Here is a 19,032-nt window from a genome sequence, read left to right as displayed (position 1 = left end):
CATAACCCTTCATTTTAGTAAATGGGAACAACATGGAATTGACCACAGACAACAACTATTTAACAATCATCTTTTCAGGACACGGGATGAACTGTTCCAAGAATTTCAAATAACAGGCGGAAACTTTCTTCAATACAATCAATTTAAAGCAGGAATAAAACAAAAAGAATACCAACTCTCCAGAACCCCCCTCAAACTGCAAATGCCAAGCAAATAGTGACGCTTCTCCCGCAAAGTCAAAGAAATCTCTCCAAAGTTTATGAATGGATTTCATGCACTTACCAATCACCAAGTGGGAAGAACATCTTTCCATGTCCGCTTACCGTAGCTACTGGATACAGATATGTGATAATACGTTTAGAATGACCGAAATTGCTGGCTGCACGCATACACTTTTATTTGATACATCCTATTACAGATGCACATCCAGATGTCCTTATAAACACCTAATTGCATGACAGTTAGTCGCACCGACACAACAAACGCACACCATATCCACACAGGGCGCGTTGGGAAGTTCACTTCCGTAACTCAGAGCGTTGGTAGTGCGTGTGCCACTCGATGTCAGTAAAACTGGCACATTCAATATGGCGGATGCACTGACGCATCTCTAGCAATAGCCAACCCGTTCAATAGTAAAGTTATAGAAAGTGGAGCACGCTCTGTCTCTGGGTGCCGTGGTCTCCGGCGGCGCGACGGGAGCATCGGACTGAATTTCCGAATGGACCCCAAACACTAGGCTGAAGCTAGGATTGGTCGGCGGCCGCGTGACGTCACGACGGGAAGCAGTTTTGGCCATAAAACAAGCGGACAAGAACTTTTCCATCGGCGTTGTTCTGAACCAAATGGAGGAGAAGCCCAGTGCTGAACCATTTCCAACCTTGTTGTTTGACTTTGTATTTTCGAATAAATTGTTCAACTTTTCATCCGGCCTAATCATTGACGTCAGAATAAAAGAACCGGGCAATAGAGGTTTGTACGCCTGGCGGCTTATACGCGGGCCGCGACTTTTCGCTGTTCTCTTTTCCTAACCTCTAACAAATAGTGCCGTGACCCGGATTCTCGAGAGGTACATCGCCGGGGAGACGAGCTGAGACATCCGAAAACTGCAGCAAAACAAAGGTAAGCAGAAAGCCTTTTTCTAAATTTCTGCTGGACATTCTCGCCTCACTCTCTCCCAGTGCTGTTTGAATTTAAGTGGCACAAACTAAATTACAAGTAAGGGTACGTTTTTAAGAATTGAAAAGGTTGGAAAAGGTGTGTTGGTCTGCGTCTTTGTGTGTGAAAAGCGCGTCAAAGCCTCGGGTTAAAGTCCCAGGCGGGATACCGGCGCGTTCCCGCCTAAAAAGGGTAAAATCCTTAGATTCAGCTGAAGCACGAATCTTCGAACATTGGCAAATTCTAAAAGGTTGAGATTCCCAAACTTCGCGACGACAGATGTTTAAAAATATCTGGAGGGATTTAAATCCCGAAGGAACTGTGATCCCGAATAAATATTCACAATCATTACTTACTTGTCGCGTTAGCTACCGCTAAGAAAACAATTCAATTAAACTGGAAAACAAACAAACAAGCTATTAACATCAATCAGTGACTACATCTCATCGTAGAATGTTGTCGCGTTACAAAAAATATCAACAGAACGAAAAAAGCAATTACATATATACATAGATAGCTGGGGCGGCACGGTGGACGACTCCACCTGAGTGGCCTGAGAGAAGGTGATCGAGGACACGCCCGAAATGTAAGACGATTTGTTAATTTTTCAAGCTTTCGAGAAACGATTCACTAGTGGATATTTTGTCTGGGGAAAAAGAATGAAAAAGGCATATTTTGAATTGATGATTGTAATTTTTAAATAAACAAAGGTTTGTTATTTTTTTGGTACTCGATAAATGAAAATTCTGGTTCAACTCATGGTTAATTCCACTGATAGAAATAAATGAACACAAATGTGAAAAGCAAAATGTTAACTACTTACTGTGAGGGGTGAGTATCGGTTTTGTGAAAATGCGCAATTCACAGCACTGAGTTCAAAGCCACGATTTGTTTGCGCTCAGTGTTAAGTTTTGTTTCAAATAATGTTTGTCAAACGATCAAAGCAAAAGTATTTATAGAGCACCTTTAATAAATTTTAAATGTGACACCAAGTGATTCACAGCAATTAAAATGACGACAAAAGCTTGAAAGGTATTTGAGACTGAAGACTAGACTATCTGACTGACGTGTTGAACTTCTGCACAAAAAGGACTTGGTGTGAGTGACTGTGCTGTCTGCTGATTATTGATGTGTTGGTGCGTGTATGTTTATGCCTTTGTGTGGTGTTTGAGAGATGAATGTTGGAATCTTGGCCAAGTGTTTGAGGAGAGTATGTTGTTTGATTACAGGAAGATCTGTTGTTCGCTGTGGCTACTGTATGTATCTGTGTGCGTGTTACTACTTCAGCAATGCGTTGTGACCCTGTTGCTCCGGGGGAAAAGAAGTTGTGGAAAAATAGTTTTTTTATTTATTTTTTACATTTTGTTTTTAGGATTGGTGATTAACTAGTGTGACGCTGTGATATGGTAGATCAAGAGTTTTGTTTTGTTTATTATGAAGTAGTGAGAATGAGGCATAAAGACTTGAACGGGAAAAGCCTACTGATAACAAAATAGATTCCATTACAGACAAAAAAGGAGAAAAGGAGGCTTCTCAAAATCTTAGAATAGTGCAACTCAACGTTCAGACAAAATAATAACATTGATTGAATTATGTTATTAGATTGGGATAATTGTCAGTGTGCATTCAAAGTTAAATGTAGTACAATTTCAACATCAAACAGATGTGTAACCTTGAAAAGGATTGTTATATGCTGCAACCTGCAGTCATGACTGCGCAGCTGTGTGATTTTTTTTTTAATTTTGTGTTGCGTGTGTCTTATGTGGACATTTCTCTGGCGGAGCAAACTTCAGCGCGATTCGAAGAATGTAAGCCTATTGCTTATTTGTCGGCGCATGACTAACTAGGCACGTTTTTTGTTGAACTTTGTCAAAGAACACCGATTTTTCACAACGCGCATACGTGCTTTGCATTGCGTCTTTCTTACGAATTGATCTTCATGCGCAATATTGTTTTCCGCTTCCCGGAGATTTCCCAAGTCCCAAGTCAAATCCCACCGTTTGGGCTACCAGCAACTATAGGGTTAAATCGGGAACTATCCACCGATTGGATTGAACCTAAACTGCCCATCGGCCAACACATCCACTTCGCACGGATGCTGTTGACGATATTTGTCCAGTATGGAGTCGAAACCCATTGGGCCAAATTCCGTCCGGTATTACCCGCTTTTTGGTTGTCGAGAATTTTTTTTTGTTTTTGTATTTTGCTAAAGTGAGCATGGGTGGGATGATGTTTCACTTTATCAAATGGGGGGTGGGGGTGCGGGGGGGGGGGATGTCTGGAGTAATTGTAATGTTTTTGTTTTCTTCTCTTTGTTTTGTTGGTTTTGTTGGTTTTGTTTTGTCTCGTTTTGTGCTCCGGGTTACAAAGGCAGTGGATTGTTTTATTTCTGTGCTTAGCAGCACAAGTCGCATCACACGTTTGACACATAATTGATTGCCACAAAATCTGAATTTATAGATTGACTTAGAGCCAATTTAACAGGCTGCAAACACAGCACCAATATTGGCATTATCATAGTGATATATATATATATATATATATATATATATATTGTCACATTTCTGTGGGGCCAATTATGTATTACTTGTGCACTCACTGTAGTTGTCTCGCCATGCTGCACTATTTGCATATACTGGCCACTCATGCCAGAGTAGCATCTGCTCCATTTGCACACTGATTGAGGAGTATCTGTAACATTTGCACAACCGACATTGTCCCAGATGACTCGTCACTTTAAACCGCATACACTCCTTGAAGTCTCAGCGCCCTTTGCACAATGGTCATTGCACCGGACTATTGCAATATTAGTCGTTCGAACTGCTCTAAGTGCTAGAGGACTCTGCATCTTTTTGCACAATTGTTTTTTGTCAATGTCTTTATGTCCCCAAAGTGTTCTGTAAATTGACTGTTTGTTGTACTAGAGCGGCTCCAACTACCGGAGACAAATTCCTTGTGTGTTTTGGACATACTTGGCAAATAAAGATGATTCTGATTCTGATATGATGATTGTTCTACTAACATTTAATGTAGATAATTACATTAAATAACTCATGATGGAACATTCACCTATTTGGGTTGACAATTGAAGCAATATAGACTAAATTGTGCACATTTGTCATTAGGTCAACGTGGTATGATTTCATGGCTTTCCACACGCACTATACATATTACAAATGACAAGACTTGTAGGCTATAGGTTGAAAAAGGAACAGAGGGGCCTTACTGAAATTCTTAGCTGATACTGGGATACAGTCAGAGAAGATACATTTTAACTGTTGTCTGAAAAACTACATTTCTAAATTTCAAACCCCCCACCATTCAGACGAAAAACCTAATAATGATACAGATGTTACGTTTGGGCATGACAAATTATTGCAGGTCCTGGATCAGTACTTATGCTGAACTGACTGTGTCATTGGCATCCCTTGGCCAAAAAATGCCGAGGCAGATTTGATCCGACGGAAGAAAGTCCTTCGATTGCCAGACTACTCAAATCCCTTCACTCGTTATTGAAATGATGTCGTGTTGACACAGACGCGGGCTTTCGCGGGGAAGGACAAGTACCGAGCTGGAGCTTTTAGGTGTTTAGAGCAGGGGCGTCAAACTCATTTTTGTCACGGGCCGCATCGTAGCTATGACTACAGTCGGCGGGCCACTACGACTGTGAACCCGTATAAATGAAAGATGACCTCGTAGACTGTAATTACATAGAGCTATACACAACACATTGATGAATAACCAGTTTTGAAATCAGGACCCTATAAAAACATGTTTTTCAACTATTACATTTCTTTTCAAAGGGGGATTGGTAACAAAAAAAATGCTTCCAAATATCTCAATGGTATTACACCAGAACGCAATTAGCAAGTTTGATAAAATGATGGGATGACCAGTTTGACACCTGTGGTCCAGAGCATTTTTTTAGGTACAGTATTTACATTTAGTAATATTTTGATGAACAATCTCAAAGATAATGATAATATACAAATAATTATGTTAGTATCAAGTTGATGGATATTGGTTTGGACCCTATTGACGCTTTACTGATAATGTATAGAATGAAATAACGATCACTGCGCTTACAAAATACTGTCTAGATATGGTAGACATGTTGAAGTAAGTGGTAGTAGCACAATTAACCACAATTATTCTCAGAATGGCCGGCACGGTTGGCAAATGGCTGCAATATAAAAAAAGAGTGAACAATTTAAGGGGGTCTGAACACTTTCCGTACCCACTGTATATCCGTACCACGCACCGCCTTTGTCTCTGAACAATTCTCAAACTCTTCTTGATGCTACCCGTCTTCCCTATTATGTCAGCACCTGACCGGTTGGGCATGTGCTGACATGCCTTTTGAGGACGTGTACTGGCTTTGTGGACACAGCGTCGACAATTGGTCAGGTCGGTGTGCCCCTATTGCTTTGACAGACCACTCATACATTGTCTCTGCCACACCCCGTTCCAGTCGTCGCAGACAGGCCCAATTTAAAGAGCACGATCCAGTTTGGGGCACAGACGTCCCCACCGATCACAAGGTTTGGAGAACAGGTACCAAGGCTCTAGTTCCTCAAATTGGGGTGGGCAAATTGATGTTATGGTGTGAAACTCTAGGTTAGCGCTTTTCTAGTTTTGTTAACACTACCCTGACCATTCTTGAGGTTTCTCGTGTGGAAATGAATGCAATTCGTGAAGTAGCCCTCCAAAAGCGCATGACAGTTGATCTTCTATTGGCTTCTCAGGGCGGTGTTTGGACTCTCTTGAACCAAACCTGTTGCACATACATTCCTGACAACGCTGGTGATACAAAATTCCTCCACAGCGCTGTAAGAGACTCATTGCAAGTTATCGCAAACGCTTGATTGCAGTTGTTGCTAAGGGTGGCCCAATCAGTTATTAGCTTTAGGAGCCAATCACACAGGGCCATGTCGGTTTGGATTTTTTTTCTCCCTTTATAATAAAAACCTTAATTTAAAACTGCATTTTGTGTTTACTTGTATTTTCTTTGACTAATATTTAAATTTGTTTGATGATGGGAAACATTTAAGTGTGACAAACCTGGAAAAAAAAAAGAAATTAGCAAAGGGGACATCGTATGCAGTGTTAGCTCATTATCGGCTCTTAAAATTCTCTTAAATTGTTATGGTCTAATTGTAGTTTGTTTTGTGTTACATTCTCTAATTTACCTTCAGAATTAATTGGAAAGGATTATCTTTCCAGTTTCGGAAGCTTTCCGATGATCGGAACGTTTTGCATATTGGCTAAATATTAAGAGTCATAAATCTGACGGTGATTACGCATTGATGGTCAACTTGTGGGCAGAGCAGAGGGAGAACATTTCTGCGCATTTTGGAGTGGATGAGGCCCATAAAGCAGCTGGAAAATCAATCTTTTCCCCAGTCTCAAGTCTTTAGCAGCCTCCAACAGGCAAATCTTCCCTGTCCCTGCTCAAGGAAAGCATCCCCACAGCATCGTTTTTCACAGTGGGGATGGTGTGTTCAGGCTGATAAGCAGTATAGGTTTTCTGCCACACACAGTAGGCCTAAAAAAAATGAACTTTGGTCTCATCTGACCAGACCACCTTCTTCCACGTTTGTGGTGTCCCCTTCGTGGCTTGTGGCAAACTGCAAACGGGACTTCTCACGCCTGCCATTCAACAATGGCTTTTTTTCTTACCACTCTTCCGTAAAGGCCAGATTTGCGGTGTGCATGATTTCCAAGTGTCCTGTGGACAGATTCTCCCACCTGACCCGTGTATTTCTGCAGCTCCTCCAGAGTGACCGTTGGCCTCTCGGCTGCTTCTCTGACCACTGCTCTCCTCCCTCGCTCTTGTGTCTGTGTACGTTTGCTGTTGTGCTCTTCTTTTTTCATTTTTACGATGATAAGAGTGCTCCTTGAGATGTTCAAATTGAACAGAATTACTGTATGAGACAAGTCTAATTTCTGAGGATCATTTATATTAAACACCAACCACAGTGCTTTAGGGTTAAACCAAAACTGTTAATAAACCTTAAATAAGACCGTTTAGTGAGTTAGGTGAGGTTTGGGCTTTTTTAGGAGACTCTCAATATGTGGACAATTATTAGGTAACTATTGGTGTGCAGAATTACTACACAACTACATGCAAAACACATTCCCCATCTCACTTTTTTTTTATTTTCATTCATTTGAGAATTATAACAAACTCAAAACTTTCTAATAGAAATAGATAAACCAATATGGCTAAGCCACCCCTCTTTTCAATATCGGTGATAAGCCTTCCATGCATCGATTCTGTCGGTTTCTTGATTTGTAGGTTTTGTGCAGCAGAAACCACAGCCTCCCAGACATTGTTCCGAGAGGTGTACCGTTTTCCTTCACTGTATAACTCCCGTTGAAGAACTGCCCACAAATTCTCAATTGGGTCCGGGTCAGGTGAGGAAGGTGGCCATGTCAGTTTTTCGTGTTTCAAGTACTTGGATGCATGTAATGGAGCATTGTCCTGCATTAAAAGATGCAGACTTCTTCCTGTACCACTGCCTGAAGAAAATATCTTCGAAAAGAGAAATTGGGTGTTGATATTTCTTGGCCCGGTCTTGACACTTCATCTTGTGTCTGGTTCAGTGGTGGTATTTTTTTCAGCTTTTCTTACCTTTGCCATGTCTCTGAACACTGAATATCTTGTACACTGAGGTATTCCAGGTAGGTTGCATTTCTGAAATATGACAGAACTTGAAGAGAATGGGTTCCTGGTAGCTTCACGCTTGATTCTTAAATCCTTTGCAGTTAACTTGCATCTTTTCTCTCAACACGTTTCTTGCAACACTGTTGACTATTCACAAAAACACATTTGATGGTTATGTGATCATACCTCAATATCTTTATCTGAGACACTGATCATTTTTGACTTTTTAGTCACTTTTTGAAGTTCCCATAAATTTGGTGGGCAATTTACACTGCTAGAATAACATTGTGTTAGTATGAGTTTTCTGATGGTAAATTAATCTTCCTTCGTAACTGGGCAAACCAAATATGTCAAAAGGGGCACCATCTCAAGTCTTCCCGTCTAATCCGCTATATGCGGAAGGTCACATGACCAACACGGACAATGGAATAGCTGACCTCCTGTGTATGCTATGTTCACGAGCGTAATTAGGGTTGATGGCACGATTGTTTGAAGCTGAACTAAAATTTTGTTTTCTTTATGACTGGTGTCTTCAGACAAAAGTTATATACATGTATATATTTTATTTACACAAATGATATGTAAACACAACTGAAGTCTAAACCAGCTATTGTCATATTTGTTGGATCTATGGTGAGGGGGGAGAGAGAAAAAAAAAAAAAAAAAAAAAAAAAAGACATTACGCTATATTACGGCCCCCTTCGCCATTCGCCCGAGCAAGGAAGAAGTGCTTTTACCAGTTTTTCCAAATGCGGAACTAGGTTGTGCGTATCCTGGATTCAGATCTTTCTGATGTAGTTTTGAGTTTATTAAACATGCAAATTGGGTACTTGTAGTGCCCCGTTCACAGGACCATACAATGTACTGTAATATAGTCTGGCTACAAACAACAAAAACAACAATTTGCATGGCAGTGAATTACATATTCAAGGGGCCCCAGAGGACAAGATGAAAACCAAATGTATACCGTGGCCTGGCAATGAGTTACAAAGGTCGTACACAGGAGCTAAATAAAATAAAATAAAAAAGTTGCACACAAACTATTTTTTTTTTTTTTATTAAGTCAAGGCAACATTTGAGCATTTGATTTTTTTCCCCCCACTCTGCATATTTAAGGCACTGTAAATAGAATTATCTTGGCCTTAGTATGCTGACAAATCACAGAGAAGATGCCTGATCAAATGTTTGGCCACAGCTGCATGAGAGAGGATTTCTATACCAACAATCATTACAATACTCTGCTCCACAATATCTGCACAGAACCATGGGCTTTCTGGAACAAGTCCTCCCACAGGAACAGTTACCCAGTGTTTTGAGTGTGTGTTGACTTTCGCAAAAGTCTAAACCTTTGCAGATAGCAGAGTGGAAAACGCTGCAACTGAGACATAGAACCTGGGGATCAAGGCGGTTGAGGTCGCAGCAGTCGTGATAACTAATTGGATGATAAATGGGGCTCAATGATTTCGTGTTATCACACAAAGATAAAGACGACATTGCAGCACCGCTGCCGCTGAGAGTCGGGGACGCATTCAAAGCTCGTGGTCTGACATTTCGGCTCTGAGGTGACATCGCTTCTGATTCTTTCATCTCTTCAGACAAGAGCACTTTGTGCCCGTCCTGGGAGCAGCGCTGAACCATGGGACAGGAGATATTGTGGAGTGTGTTGCATTCGAGACACTGGTTCAAGTAGAGGTGAGGAGATTGGAGGCAGCTGCAAAGGTGGCTGCTTTCCACCTCATACATTCCCATCACTACCATATCTGCCTGTCGGCTGTAATGTTGTAGATCCAAATCAGCGGTTGTCTCCCCACCAGCGCTGCTGGGTTGACTCAATCTTGCAGAGGAGCCTCGGAATGGTTCGGATTCTGACCTTTTGCTAACCTGGCAGCCAAGTGTTGAAACGCAAACACATTCTCTCGTGGCGTGGGAGGATGAGGACAGTGCTCCATTGTGGTGCATTGTAACAGGCAGAGTCGCCCACGCTAACGAGCGGGAACTCTCATCAACAGGAACAAGCACCCCTCTCTGCCTCCCATTAACTTGCTTGTCTGTATACAGATCCACATCTGATTCTTCATCAGACCCCATCAGTGGCTGCTTGAATCCCACTGTCCTTTTAGTATTGTCCAGCGCAACCTGGAGAGACACACCATAAGCAGCTTTCAAAATAAATGTGATTTCATGTGCAGTTTTTTAGGTCATTATTAAGCAATCCTCTAAAGACTGCTTGGGTCTGGAACATACCTAATAACTTAAGGATCATTTTATAAAACCCCACCAAGTACCTATATGAAGGTGGCCAGCTCTCGAGGGCTGTTTTCAAGACGGTATGTGTTGCACAGTATCGCTAAAATGTACAGCGGGTACGAAAAGTAGTCAGACCACCTTACATTTTCCACTCTTTGTTATATTGCAGCCATTTGCTAAAATCATTTCAGTTAATTTTTGTCCTCAATGTACACACAGCACCCCACTCCGCATCTCCTCACTAGGGTCGCAGGCGTGCTGGAGCCTATCCCAGCTATCTTCGGGCGAGAGGCGGGTTACACCTCAAACTGGTCGCCAGCACATATAAACAAATTCCACTCACATTAACACCTACAGGCAATTTAGAGTCTTCAATTAACCTACCCTGCATGTTTTTGGGATGTGGGAGGAAACCGGAGAAAACCCACGCAGGCACGGGGAGGACATGCAAACTCCACACAGGCGAAGCCAGATTTGAACTCGGGTCCCCAGATCTGTGAGGCAGATGTGCTGACCGGTCGGCCATTATGCCGACTTAACGCTTACAAATAAACCAATACAAATAAAATTGAATTACAGGATGTTAGTCACCAGTGGCCTGCTGCAGATTACAACACCTACCTGATGATCTACTCAGGTGTTGCGCACTCAACTCAGGAGAGGCCAAGGTGAGTTCTACTTCAATCTAGTCTCAAACAACAACGTACAAAAATGTATTAGTAATTGTTGTAAATATCCATGCTTCATGACATTACTGAGTAAATATATCTTTTAAAATGTCTATTTGTAGTCATTTTGATTTCTTGTCAAAATCTGTCTTAAAAAAAAAAGTTCATAGTGTTTCGGGTTGCGTGTGAGATGCATTTAACAGTGAGATCTAAATGTGAGATTCTTTCTGACACTACCTGATCAAGATTGAAGCGGCACAAGCCAGTGCTGGAATACCGGACGAACCTCTTAGAATTATGTCATTAAACCACGTATATATCCCACGTATAAATAAAATTTGTATGTAAATACTCTTTTTTTTGTAATTTTTTTTTTTTAATTTTTTTAATTTTTTTTTTAAAACCTGGATGGCCTTGCAGAATGGTGGATCTGTATGCCTTTGTGCTGGAACAGTTTTTCTGTGCAACAGGGGAGTTTAAAATACTCCCTCTGCTTATTTTTAAATGTTTTAATGAATCTAATGTTTATTGAAAATGCAGCCGGACAGAAACGGGTTTTAGCGGACAGACAAGTGGACAAGGGGTGAAAACCACAGCAGATCAATAGTGAGACAGTCTAGATATTGGAACACAAGTAACATTACAACAGTTATTTGTCGATTGGAAGGTGGGGGAGGGGCACCCGGTGAGGACATCCTATAACTAACCAAGAGAACCAGATAAGAGAGGACAGAAAAGGGCAGGAGAGGATCTCGGAAAATGAGCAAGGCAGTACTACTGTTGAGACTCAAATAAAGGGCGCCCAAACTATGAACATCCACGCTCCCAGCAGCCCGCACCACAGACCAAAATGCCGGGACTCCCCACAACCGGCACCAACATCAAACCCACGAACCAAAAGGCAATGCGTGTGGAAATGACCCAACCGACCCAACACCCATCCATCAATGTCTCAGCTAAAAGCCAAATACAGCAACCCGGGACTGCCCCACCACGCCAAATGGTCAACCTGACCCCCTGCTCCAAAGCCCACAGCCCCCTACCTTGAGTGGCACGCACTGGAACCTACCACGAAAAGCAACCCCACACGGCACCGGTGAACTTCCTCCTTCCCCCTTCAATGGATGGAACAAAACGCCACAAAACCCACTGCGACGCAAAGCCGCCACTGTGAAGCTCCAGTTCAATGCCAAGTCCCCCCCGCCAGACCAAAAAAATGCCGAAGACCATAAGCGCAAAAGCGTAATCAGCCGCCCACCCCGCCAGCCGTCCCAAACACTCGGTGGAGGGAGGAAGTCGTGAAGTGATGCTACATTTAAATTAGGCTTTACACGATCAGGATTTTTGGGGCCAATCACCGATGAGCGAGTTGAAAAAAACGATCACCGATCCGATCACAAGATGGAGGAATGTGTCTATTTAAATGACCTGTTCATTTACTGTATATACTTATGTACTTAATTGCTCAAAACATTATATTTACAATAAATAATTGTTCTTTGTTCATCTATTTATGCCAGTGAGGCATCGTGACAGACAGAACAAATGATAAATGGTCTTCTGTTAGATGGCAGGAAGTACATATAGTAATTACTGTATCAACTTTTTGTGACATGGTGTTCCGTGAGATTTTTCAATTGTAAAATACAACCCCAATTCCAATGAAGTTGGGACGTTGTGTGAAACATAAATAAAAACAGAATACAATGATTTGCAAATCATGTTCAACCTATATTTAATTGAATACACTACAAAGATATTTATGTTAATGTGTGATATTATACTGCGATTGGCTGGCAACCAGTTGAGGGTGTACCCCCGACTCCTGCCCGATGATAGCTGGGATAGGCTCCAGCACGCCTGCGACCCGCGTGAGGAGAAGCGGCTCAGAAAATGGATGGATGGATGCATGTGTGATATTTTATTTAATGGTCAAACTGATAAACTTGATTGTTTTTAGCAAATAACCATTACCGTCGAATTTTATGGATGCAACACGTTCCAAAAAAGCTGGGACAGGGTCATGCGTACCACTGTGTTACATCACCCTTTCTTTGAACAACACTCAATAAACGTTTGGGAACTGACGACACTAATTGCTGAAGCTTTGGAGGTGGAATTCTTTCCCATTCTTGCTTGATGTACAGCTTCAGCTGTTCAACAGTCCGGGGTCAAGAAATTGAAGAAACAAGAGTAGGCTTATCATTTTTTTAATAACTGTATAAATCCTACATAGACTGTACGTAATTTTTAAACATACACACACACATTTGTTATATAACACAGTATATGATAATGCAGGAATTTTTTAGAAAGTGACTTAAGAATGGGCTAATTCCTTTATTAAATTATTTTTCAAGTTAATAATCATCATATTTTGAATTAATTAAAATAAAAGTATTTGAACTTGTGTTTTCAGTTTTCATTCCACTGCTTTTACTGATGTTTTAGGTTTTTGCCGCGGTATCGTTTCAGTACCAGCATCGAGGGAATTTTATGCAGGTATAGAATTGAAGTCAGAATTCTGGTCTCATTACACCACTAACTGGCAGTCATTTCCAATAATATCAATCCCTTTTGGAGCAATTGGTAAATAACGGTCTTTGGAACGCCCCTTTTTCATCACCAAAATGAACATGCCCCCCGATGTCTTGGTGTGAACTTCAGTGGCAGAAGTTGAGACCAAATTCGCTGCATTGCCAGTATGGAAAAAGGTATGTACTATACTAGAAAGTGACAGTATTTTATCATATTTTATATATTGTCGCTGTCAGGTGGAATCCCCTCACCTCCAAAATGACAACTTTTCAGGGAAAAAAAAAAAAAAAAAAAAGATTCAAAACACCGCTTTGTTCAAGCTGGTATTATACCTTACATTGCTGTCATATAACATTGCACCATTGCATCATATGAACAACAGCTATCTCCCCAAAATTATGTTCAATCGCTAATTTAATATGCTGAAAAATCGCAAATTTATTAGGGTGTCATCGATTAAGATTATACAAAAACAATTTAATGCAACATACACCCATCAGTGGGGGGAGGTGGTGGCGGATCTGGTCTGATCAGCATCCTTGTTTATCTTATTTTGTGAAAAAAAAAAGACGTTTGAGAAGATTGGATTTTTTAAAATTGTTAATTTAAATTGTGCACACGTGCCATGTGCGCCAAGGCTGCGGCCCAGACTCCGCCTCCAGCGGCCCCAAGGTAAATTGAGTTTGAGAGCCCGGCTTTCGAACAATGATTAATTTACAATGTAGAATCAATTCTAACATACCTGTATGATACATCCCCGCAGTCTCTCCCTGACCATACACAGCTCCCACTGGGGATCACCGCCATGATTCTCCAGGGCCGTCAGAAGGAGGCGGCACTCGCAGCGTGCCAGAAAAAAGGCACACGACAGGGAGAGGAAATCATCCAAAATCAATGGGCTGACTGTGAGGAACTGGAGATGAAGCTGCTCCTGTCGTGTTGAGCACTGGTATCCTAGCAAACCAAAGAGCTTCTCGATCTGTGCCTCGGACAGCACCGGTTTGATGTAGTGTGTAAACATGCCTGAGTACATCTGGGAGACAAGAGAACCAAACATTATGGAAAACACACTTTGAAAAAAAACCCGAAATACTGCATTAGTTACTACGGCTAATACATAACGCTAATCAATGAACCTTGACAACTTTGTACTCTTCCCTCCAGGGCCCAAGGTACAGGTTCAAAGCGGCTTGTTCAAGAACCTCAAACGCTTTGGCAAGGCCTCGCAGTCCTCCTCTTGCTTTCACTTGCTTGGCGCTACCTGCTTTCGATGCTTTTCTTAATGCTGCTTCCACTTTGAGCGACTCTTCCATAACGCTCAGAGGATCCACATTCAGGCAGTGGGTTTCTTGAGCATTTTTGTTGCTCAAGAGCTCATCCACCTGCTTCCACAGCTCCTTATCGCTGCATGCCAGGTAGGAGCCTCTCCTCACTATTTGCTGCTCTAATGTGTGATCATAAGCAGCCACTAAATGTCGCACGCTTTCTTGAAAGATGCTCATCTCGGGCTATCAGCTGAGAATGAAAGAAAGATCCATAGAAAAACAATTACACTTGGACTGCATGGACAGTCAGATCAGTGACAACAACTCATAATTAGTCTGTAATTAGCTATTAGTAAGTCTTTTTGTAAACTTACAATGAAAATGTCAACAAACTTATACAACAAATATACCGTGCACGGATGGCGACGCGGAGTAAATGTCTTTTGCGGAGCCGATCATCGGCGAATGATGACATTAACGCCGAACAGCCGATCAGCATAAAATGGTAATTATCGGCCGATACCAATAAGGCCGATTAAAATCGGTGTAAAGTCTAATTTAAACCCAAATATGCTCTAATCTGTACTTCAAGTAGACCGCAAGTTGGACTTACGTGCGTGGAACACAATAAAGGCAGGCGGGTCGATCTCCTGAATGTTTGACCGGTCCGGTCCACACGAGGGAACAGGTGGATTTGGCGGGAAAGGAGGAAGAAAAAAGGAAGAGCAGAGAAAATGAAAAGTTCCCAGGCAGTGCGGCCGGAGCCCGTATGTCGCTGTTCGCAAGACGCTCAGAGCGGACGTGTGCTGCCCGCTTCCTTCCCAATGGAGTTTGCCCAGGCAGCCCAGAAGGGTAGCTCGGAGCGCTGGCAGGGTGCCCTGCGGCAGGGAAGGGTCCGATGTGTCCAATAATGGATCGCCCTGTAGATTCCCATGTTAGATCTCATTAGATTTTCTATAAAAATTCACTACCTGTATCATTTGCGTGTGTTTGGGTTCAACAAAAGACCTCTGGGGAACTCTCATCTAATTCATGGAGCAACCTTCAAATTACGAGACTGAAAAAAAGGTTTGTCGTCACTTTGTCCTGAAGTTTTATACATCTAAAAAGTAACGGGGTACCCCTTTACGAGACAAATTAGTTTGATTTTCAAGTTAAAGCATAAATCGGACTAACCCAGAAGTGAACACAGGCGTTTACCTTCCTTCATATCTTTCTCCAAATTACTTACATTTTTATTTAACCCCCATACACGGTAAGGTATAAGGTCATGCAACAACTAACTTATTTTATTTCTGAAGTGGCAAACACACCTGTCACAAATAAGAATTTGAATCCAGTCGTGCTGCAATTAGTAAATCAAGTATTCTACCCACAGTTCTATCAGAATAATCCAGTAATACGATAAAATATATTTTTATCGTAAAAAATTAATACAGTTCAAGACTGATTCTTGAGAACACGACACTGACTAAACCAGACCAATGTACAGGAAGCCCAGACAGCGCACGGGCAGCCCTTCGTGTAACTATATGCGTGATCACTCACAAAGCTAGCTGCTAATGCTAATGAACACGAGCATACGCGACGTCAGACGCGCAATTCCCACAATCCAATGTAGATTTTTTTTTTTTGCAATAACTAACCTCATTGTTATGTTAAATGTCATTGTTTGTGTATATGTTAACAGTGGTTCTTGGAATGTACACCTTATTTAGTTGTCATACTTATTGGTGATTTATGTTGTATTGTTGGTTAATTCCTCTGCCAGAGCGTGCCCAACAGGGTGTCAACCGTCAAAAAATAAGAACTACACATGAGCAATAATGGTGTGGGACTCATGTCTTAATAAAGAATTAGTAAGACATTCGGAATTATGATGTCAATTACCATATTATCTTGATGTACAACAGTAAGCTGTACATATAGCTACTGTATAGTAAGAGTAAACTAAGAAGTGCTTCTGAGTGTTTTGGTCAAAATAGCAAGTCTTTTCAAGTCAATGGGTTCAAGTCCAAGATAAGTCACAAGTCATTGCTGTTCAAGTCGAAGTCGAGTTGCAAGTCTTAAATATATTGTGGAGTCTAAAGTCATCAAATTCATGACTCGAGTCCAAACCTCTGGTTGGAACCACTCTCGTATAAAAACAAACAGCCAGTACGACAAAATATACATTTAGGACAGAACATGACTGGAGAGTCGTTGAGTTTTAAGTGACTAATAGTGCAATGATCTGATGATAAAACCAAGATGGCGCCTACCCATGTAGACGCCTCGGTTACGTGCTCTCTAGTATTGTCTATGTTTTTGTGTTTTTCTTTCATTTCAAAGTGTTCAGCATTTATATTTTTGTTCAGTTTAGATGGTGCAAAATGTGCATTATGAATAAGATCTGGATGAAATCTTCATACCATTCTAATCACCAAAACTTAATTAGGAAGAACTGCACAAATTGGCACACAAGCAAACCCACTACATCAAAGTACAATGACTTGACGGAAGTCATTAACTTGATTTAATTATTTGAATGACCCGGCGGCCGACTGGTTAGCACATATGCCTCACAGTTCTGAGGATGCGGGTTCAAATCCGGCCTGGTCTGTGTGGAGTTTGCATGTTCTCCCCGTGCCTGCGTGGATTTTCTCCGGGTACTCCGGTTTCCTCCTATATACCAAAAACATGCATGGTAGGTTCATCGAAGACTCTAAATTGCCTGTAGGTGTGAATGAGAATGCGAATGGTTGTTTGTTTATTATGTGCCCTTCGATTGGCTGGTGATCAGTTCAGGGTGTACCTCGCCTCTCGTCCAAAGATAGCTGGGATAGGCTCCAGCACGGAAATTGGATGGATGGATGGATGAATTTGAATCACCCATCCACTCAAAAAGTAAAAAGGAAATAATAATTTGTTAGTATTTAAAACAAAAGTGAAACTAGTTACAGCGACATAGCCTGCTGAATATCCCTTAGTAAGAAGCTATCACTGCGACTATACCGCACGCAGTTTGACTTTATACTCGAGCGCAACCCACACGCGCTGTTTAGAAAGTGTAATGCAGTTATCCTCCAAGTCAGGGGTGTCGCTACGGCTGGTATTGGCGAGGACGCCACAGCGTGGAGTTTCCTCTGCATTTTGTGGCCATATCCGGTAGCCGTTTTTACTTTCCTTTCCATAACAAGGAACAAAGCAACAACAATGGCGACCGTGGAACAGTGTCTGGTAGAACAAATGATACGTTTAATTTTGCTCCAAAATCGATCGAGAAGGCGGCGGCGTAGATGGTATGTAGAACCAAGGGGCACGCTGAGTAAGTCATCACAGCATGTGACTAAAACGGACCAATCACGAGAGTGGATCTCCGTGGCGTTCGACGCGCAGCAACTATTTTTGATGTGTGCGCGTCAAGCGACGTAGACGGGCCAATTCGTCGGTCACGTGATGCATGGGCGGGCGTTGTCGGCCGCGCGCCCGCGGGGGAGTATAAAGTGGCCTTTACTCATCATTGCTTGCTGTTTGGGTTCCAGCTCGTGACATGAGCTTACGAAGTGCTATAGATGTTGACCTCAAGAAGGGTCGAAGTCTTTTTCCATTTTGGTTAAGGAACACTTTAAAAATAAATAAAAACATACTAATTTTAGGAAGCCCCTCAGCCAATTGGGGAAATAAAAGCTAGTGTTTACAATGATTGACAACGTGTGTGTGTTTTAAATATACAGTTTAGGTATGACGGCGCATTAAACCGCTACTGTCACCGAGATATTATTATATATTGGAGTTTACAACACAGATTATGCGTCCAAAACCAAGCCAACTTTTCCCCTCGTCCCGTTCAACTGCTTGTACAGTAGGATAGATTTAAATGCGTGGCCCTTTCCCAGACCGGTTGCATTTCCTGGTTTTTAGTCGATACATATAAACTACATTCGAAGGTATTAGCCTGAACGCTTGCTAGCTACCAACTCGCAGCTATGCTATGCAGCACATATATCGACAGACGTGGTTGGATGGAGAGAAAAAAAAGAACGCTAACTCACCTGTACGTTTTCCCTTTAGACGCTTGTCAAAAAGAGATGAAAAGATTCTGGAACAAAGTTTCCCAGCCGTATTTAGTCGTCGTCTTCTTCGTCTTCTTCTTCTTGTTTGTGGGCGGGTGGCATCAAACGTTCAAGGTGCATTACCACCATCTGTTGTGCTGGAGTGTACATATGTCTAGGACTAGAGAGCAAAATAAAGAAACTAGACTTTATTGTCTTTATCAATCCTGTTTCATTTAAAAACTCAAACTAGGCTTGGATCTGAATTTCCTCAGTGTTCAGTACATTTCGAAGATTAAATATTGGAACCCGACTTTTCTTCAACTCATCCCTCGACTTATTTCCAGAGGTGGGTAGTAATGCGCTACATTTAGTCCGTTACATTTACTCAAGTAACATTTTCCATAAACTTTACATATCAGACGTCCACCGTGCCGCCCGGGAATGGGCTTCCA

The 19,032-nt window shown here is 41.8% G+C and overlaps 1 protein-coding gene across 2 annotated transcripts; it reads right to left on the bottom strand.

Moving 5' to 3' along the window:
• Nucleotides 1-8,513: 8,513 nt before the first annotated feature.
• On the bottom strand, nucleotides 8,514-19,026 carry spata2l (spermatogenesis associated 2-like). Of its 2 annotated transcripts, none has more exons than XM_061677285.1 (5): nucleotides 18,578-19,026; nucleotides 15,157-15,463; nucleotides 14,415-14,793; nucleotides 14,021-14,311; nucleotides 8,514-9,961 (listed from the first exon to the last, which is right to left on the bottom strand). In XM_061677285.1, exons 3-5 carry the CDS (start codon nucleotides 14,778-14,780, stop codon nucleotides 8,984-8,986), a joined length of 1,635 nt encoding a protein of 544 aa, XP_061533269.1. In that variant the 5' UTR covers nucleotides 14,781-14,793; nucleotides 15,157-15,463; nucleotides 18,578-19,026; the 3' UTR covers nucleotides 8,514-8,983. The 2 variants fall into 2 exon arrangements, with proteins under 2 accessions (XP_061533269.1, XP_061533271.1); XM_061677287.1 differs by having other exon boundaries at nucleotides 15,157-15,193.
• Between the last annotated feature and the right edge of the window lie 6 nt (nucleotides 19,027-19,032).

Source organism: Phycodurus eques, chromosome 5 (assembly GCF_024500275.1).
Source record: "Phycodurus eques isolate BA_2022a chromosome 5, UOR_Pequ_1.1, whole genome shotgun sequence".
Taxonomy (NCBI): Eukaryota; Metazoa; Chordata; class Actinopteri; order Syngnathiformes; family Syngnathidae; genus Phycodurus; species Phycodurus eques.
Note: the sequence above shows the minus strand (reverse complement) of the source record. Positions and strands in the feature narration are given on the sequence as shown.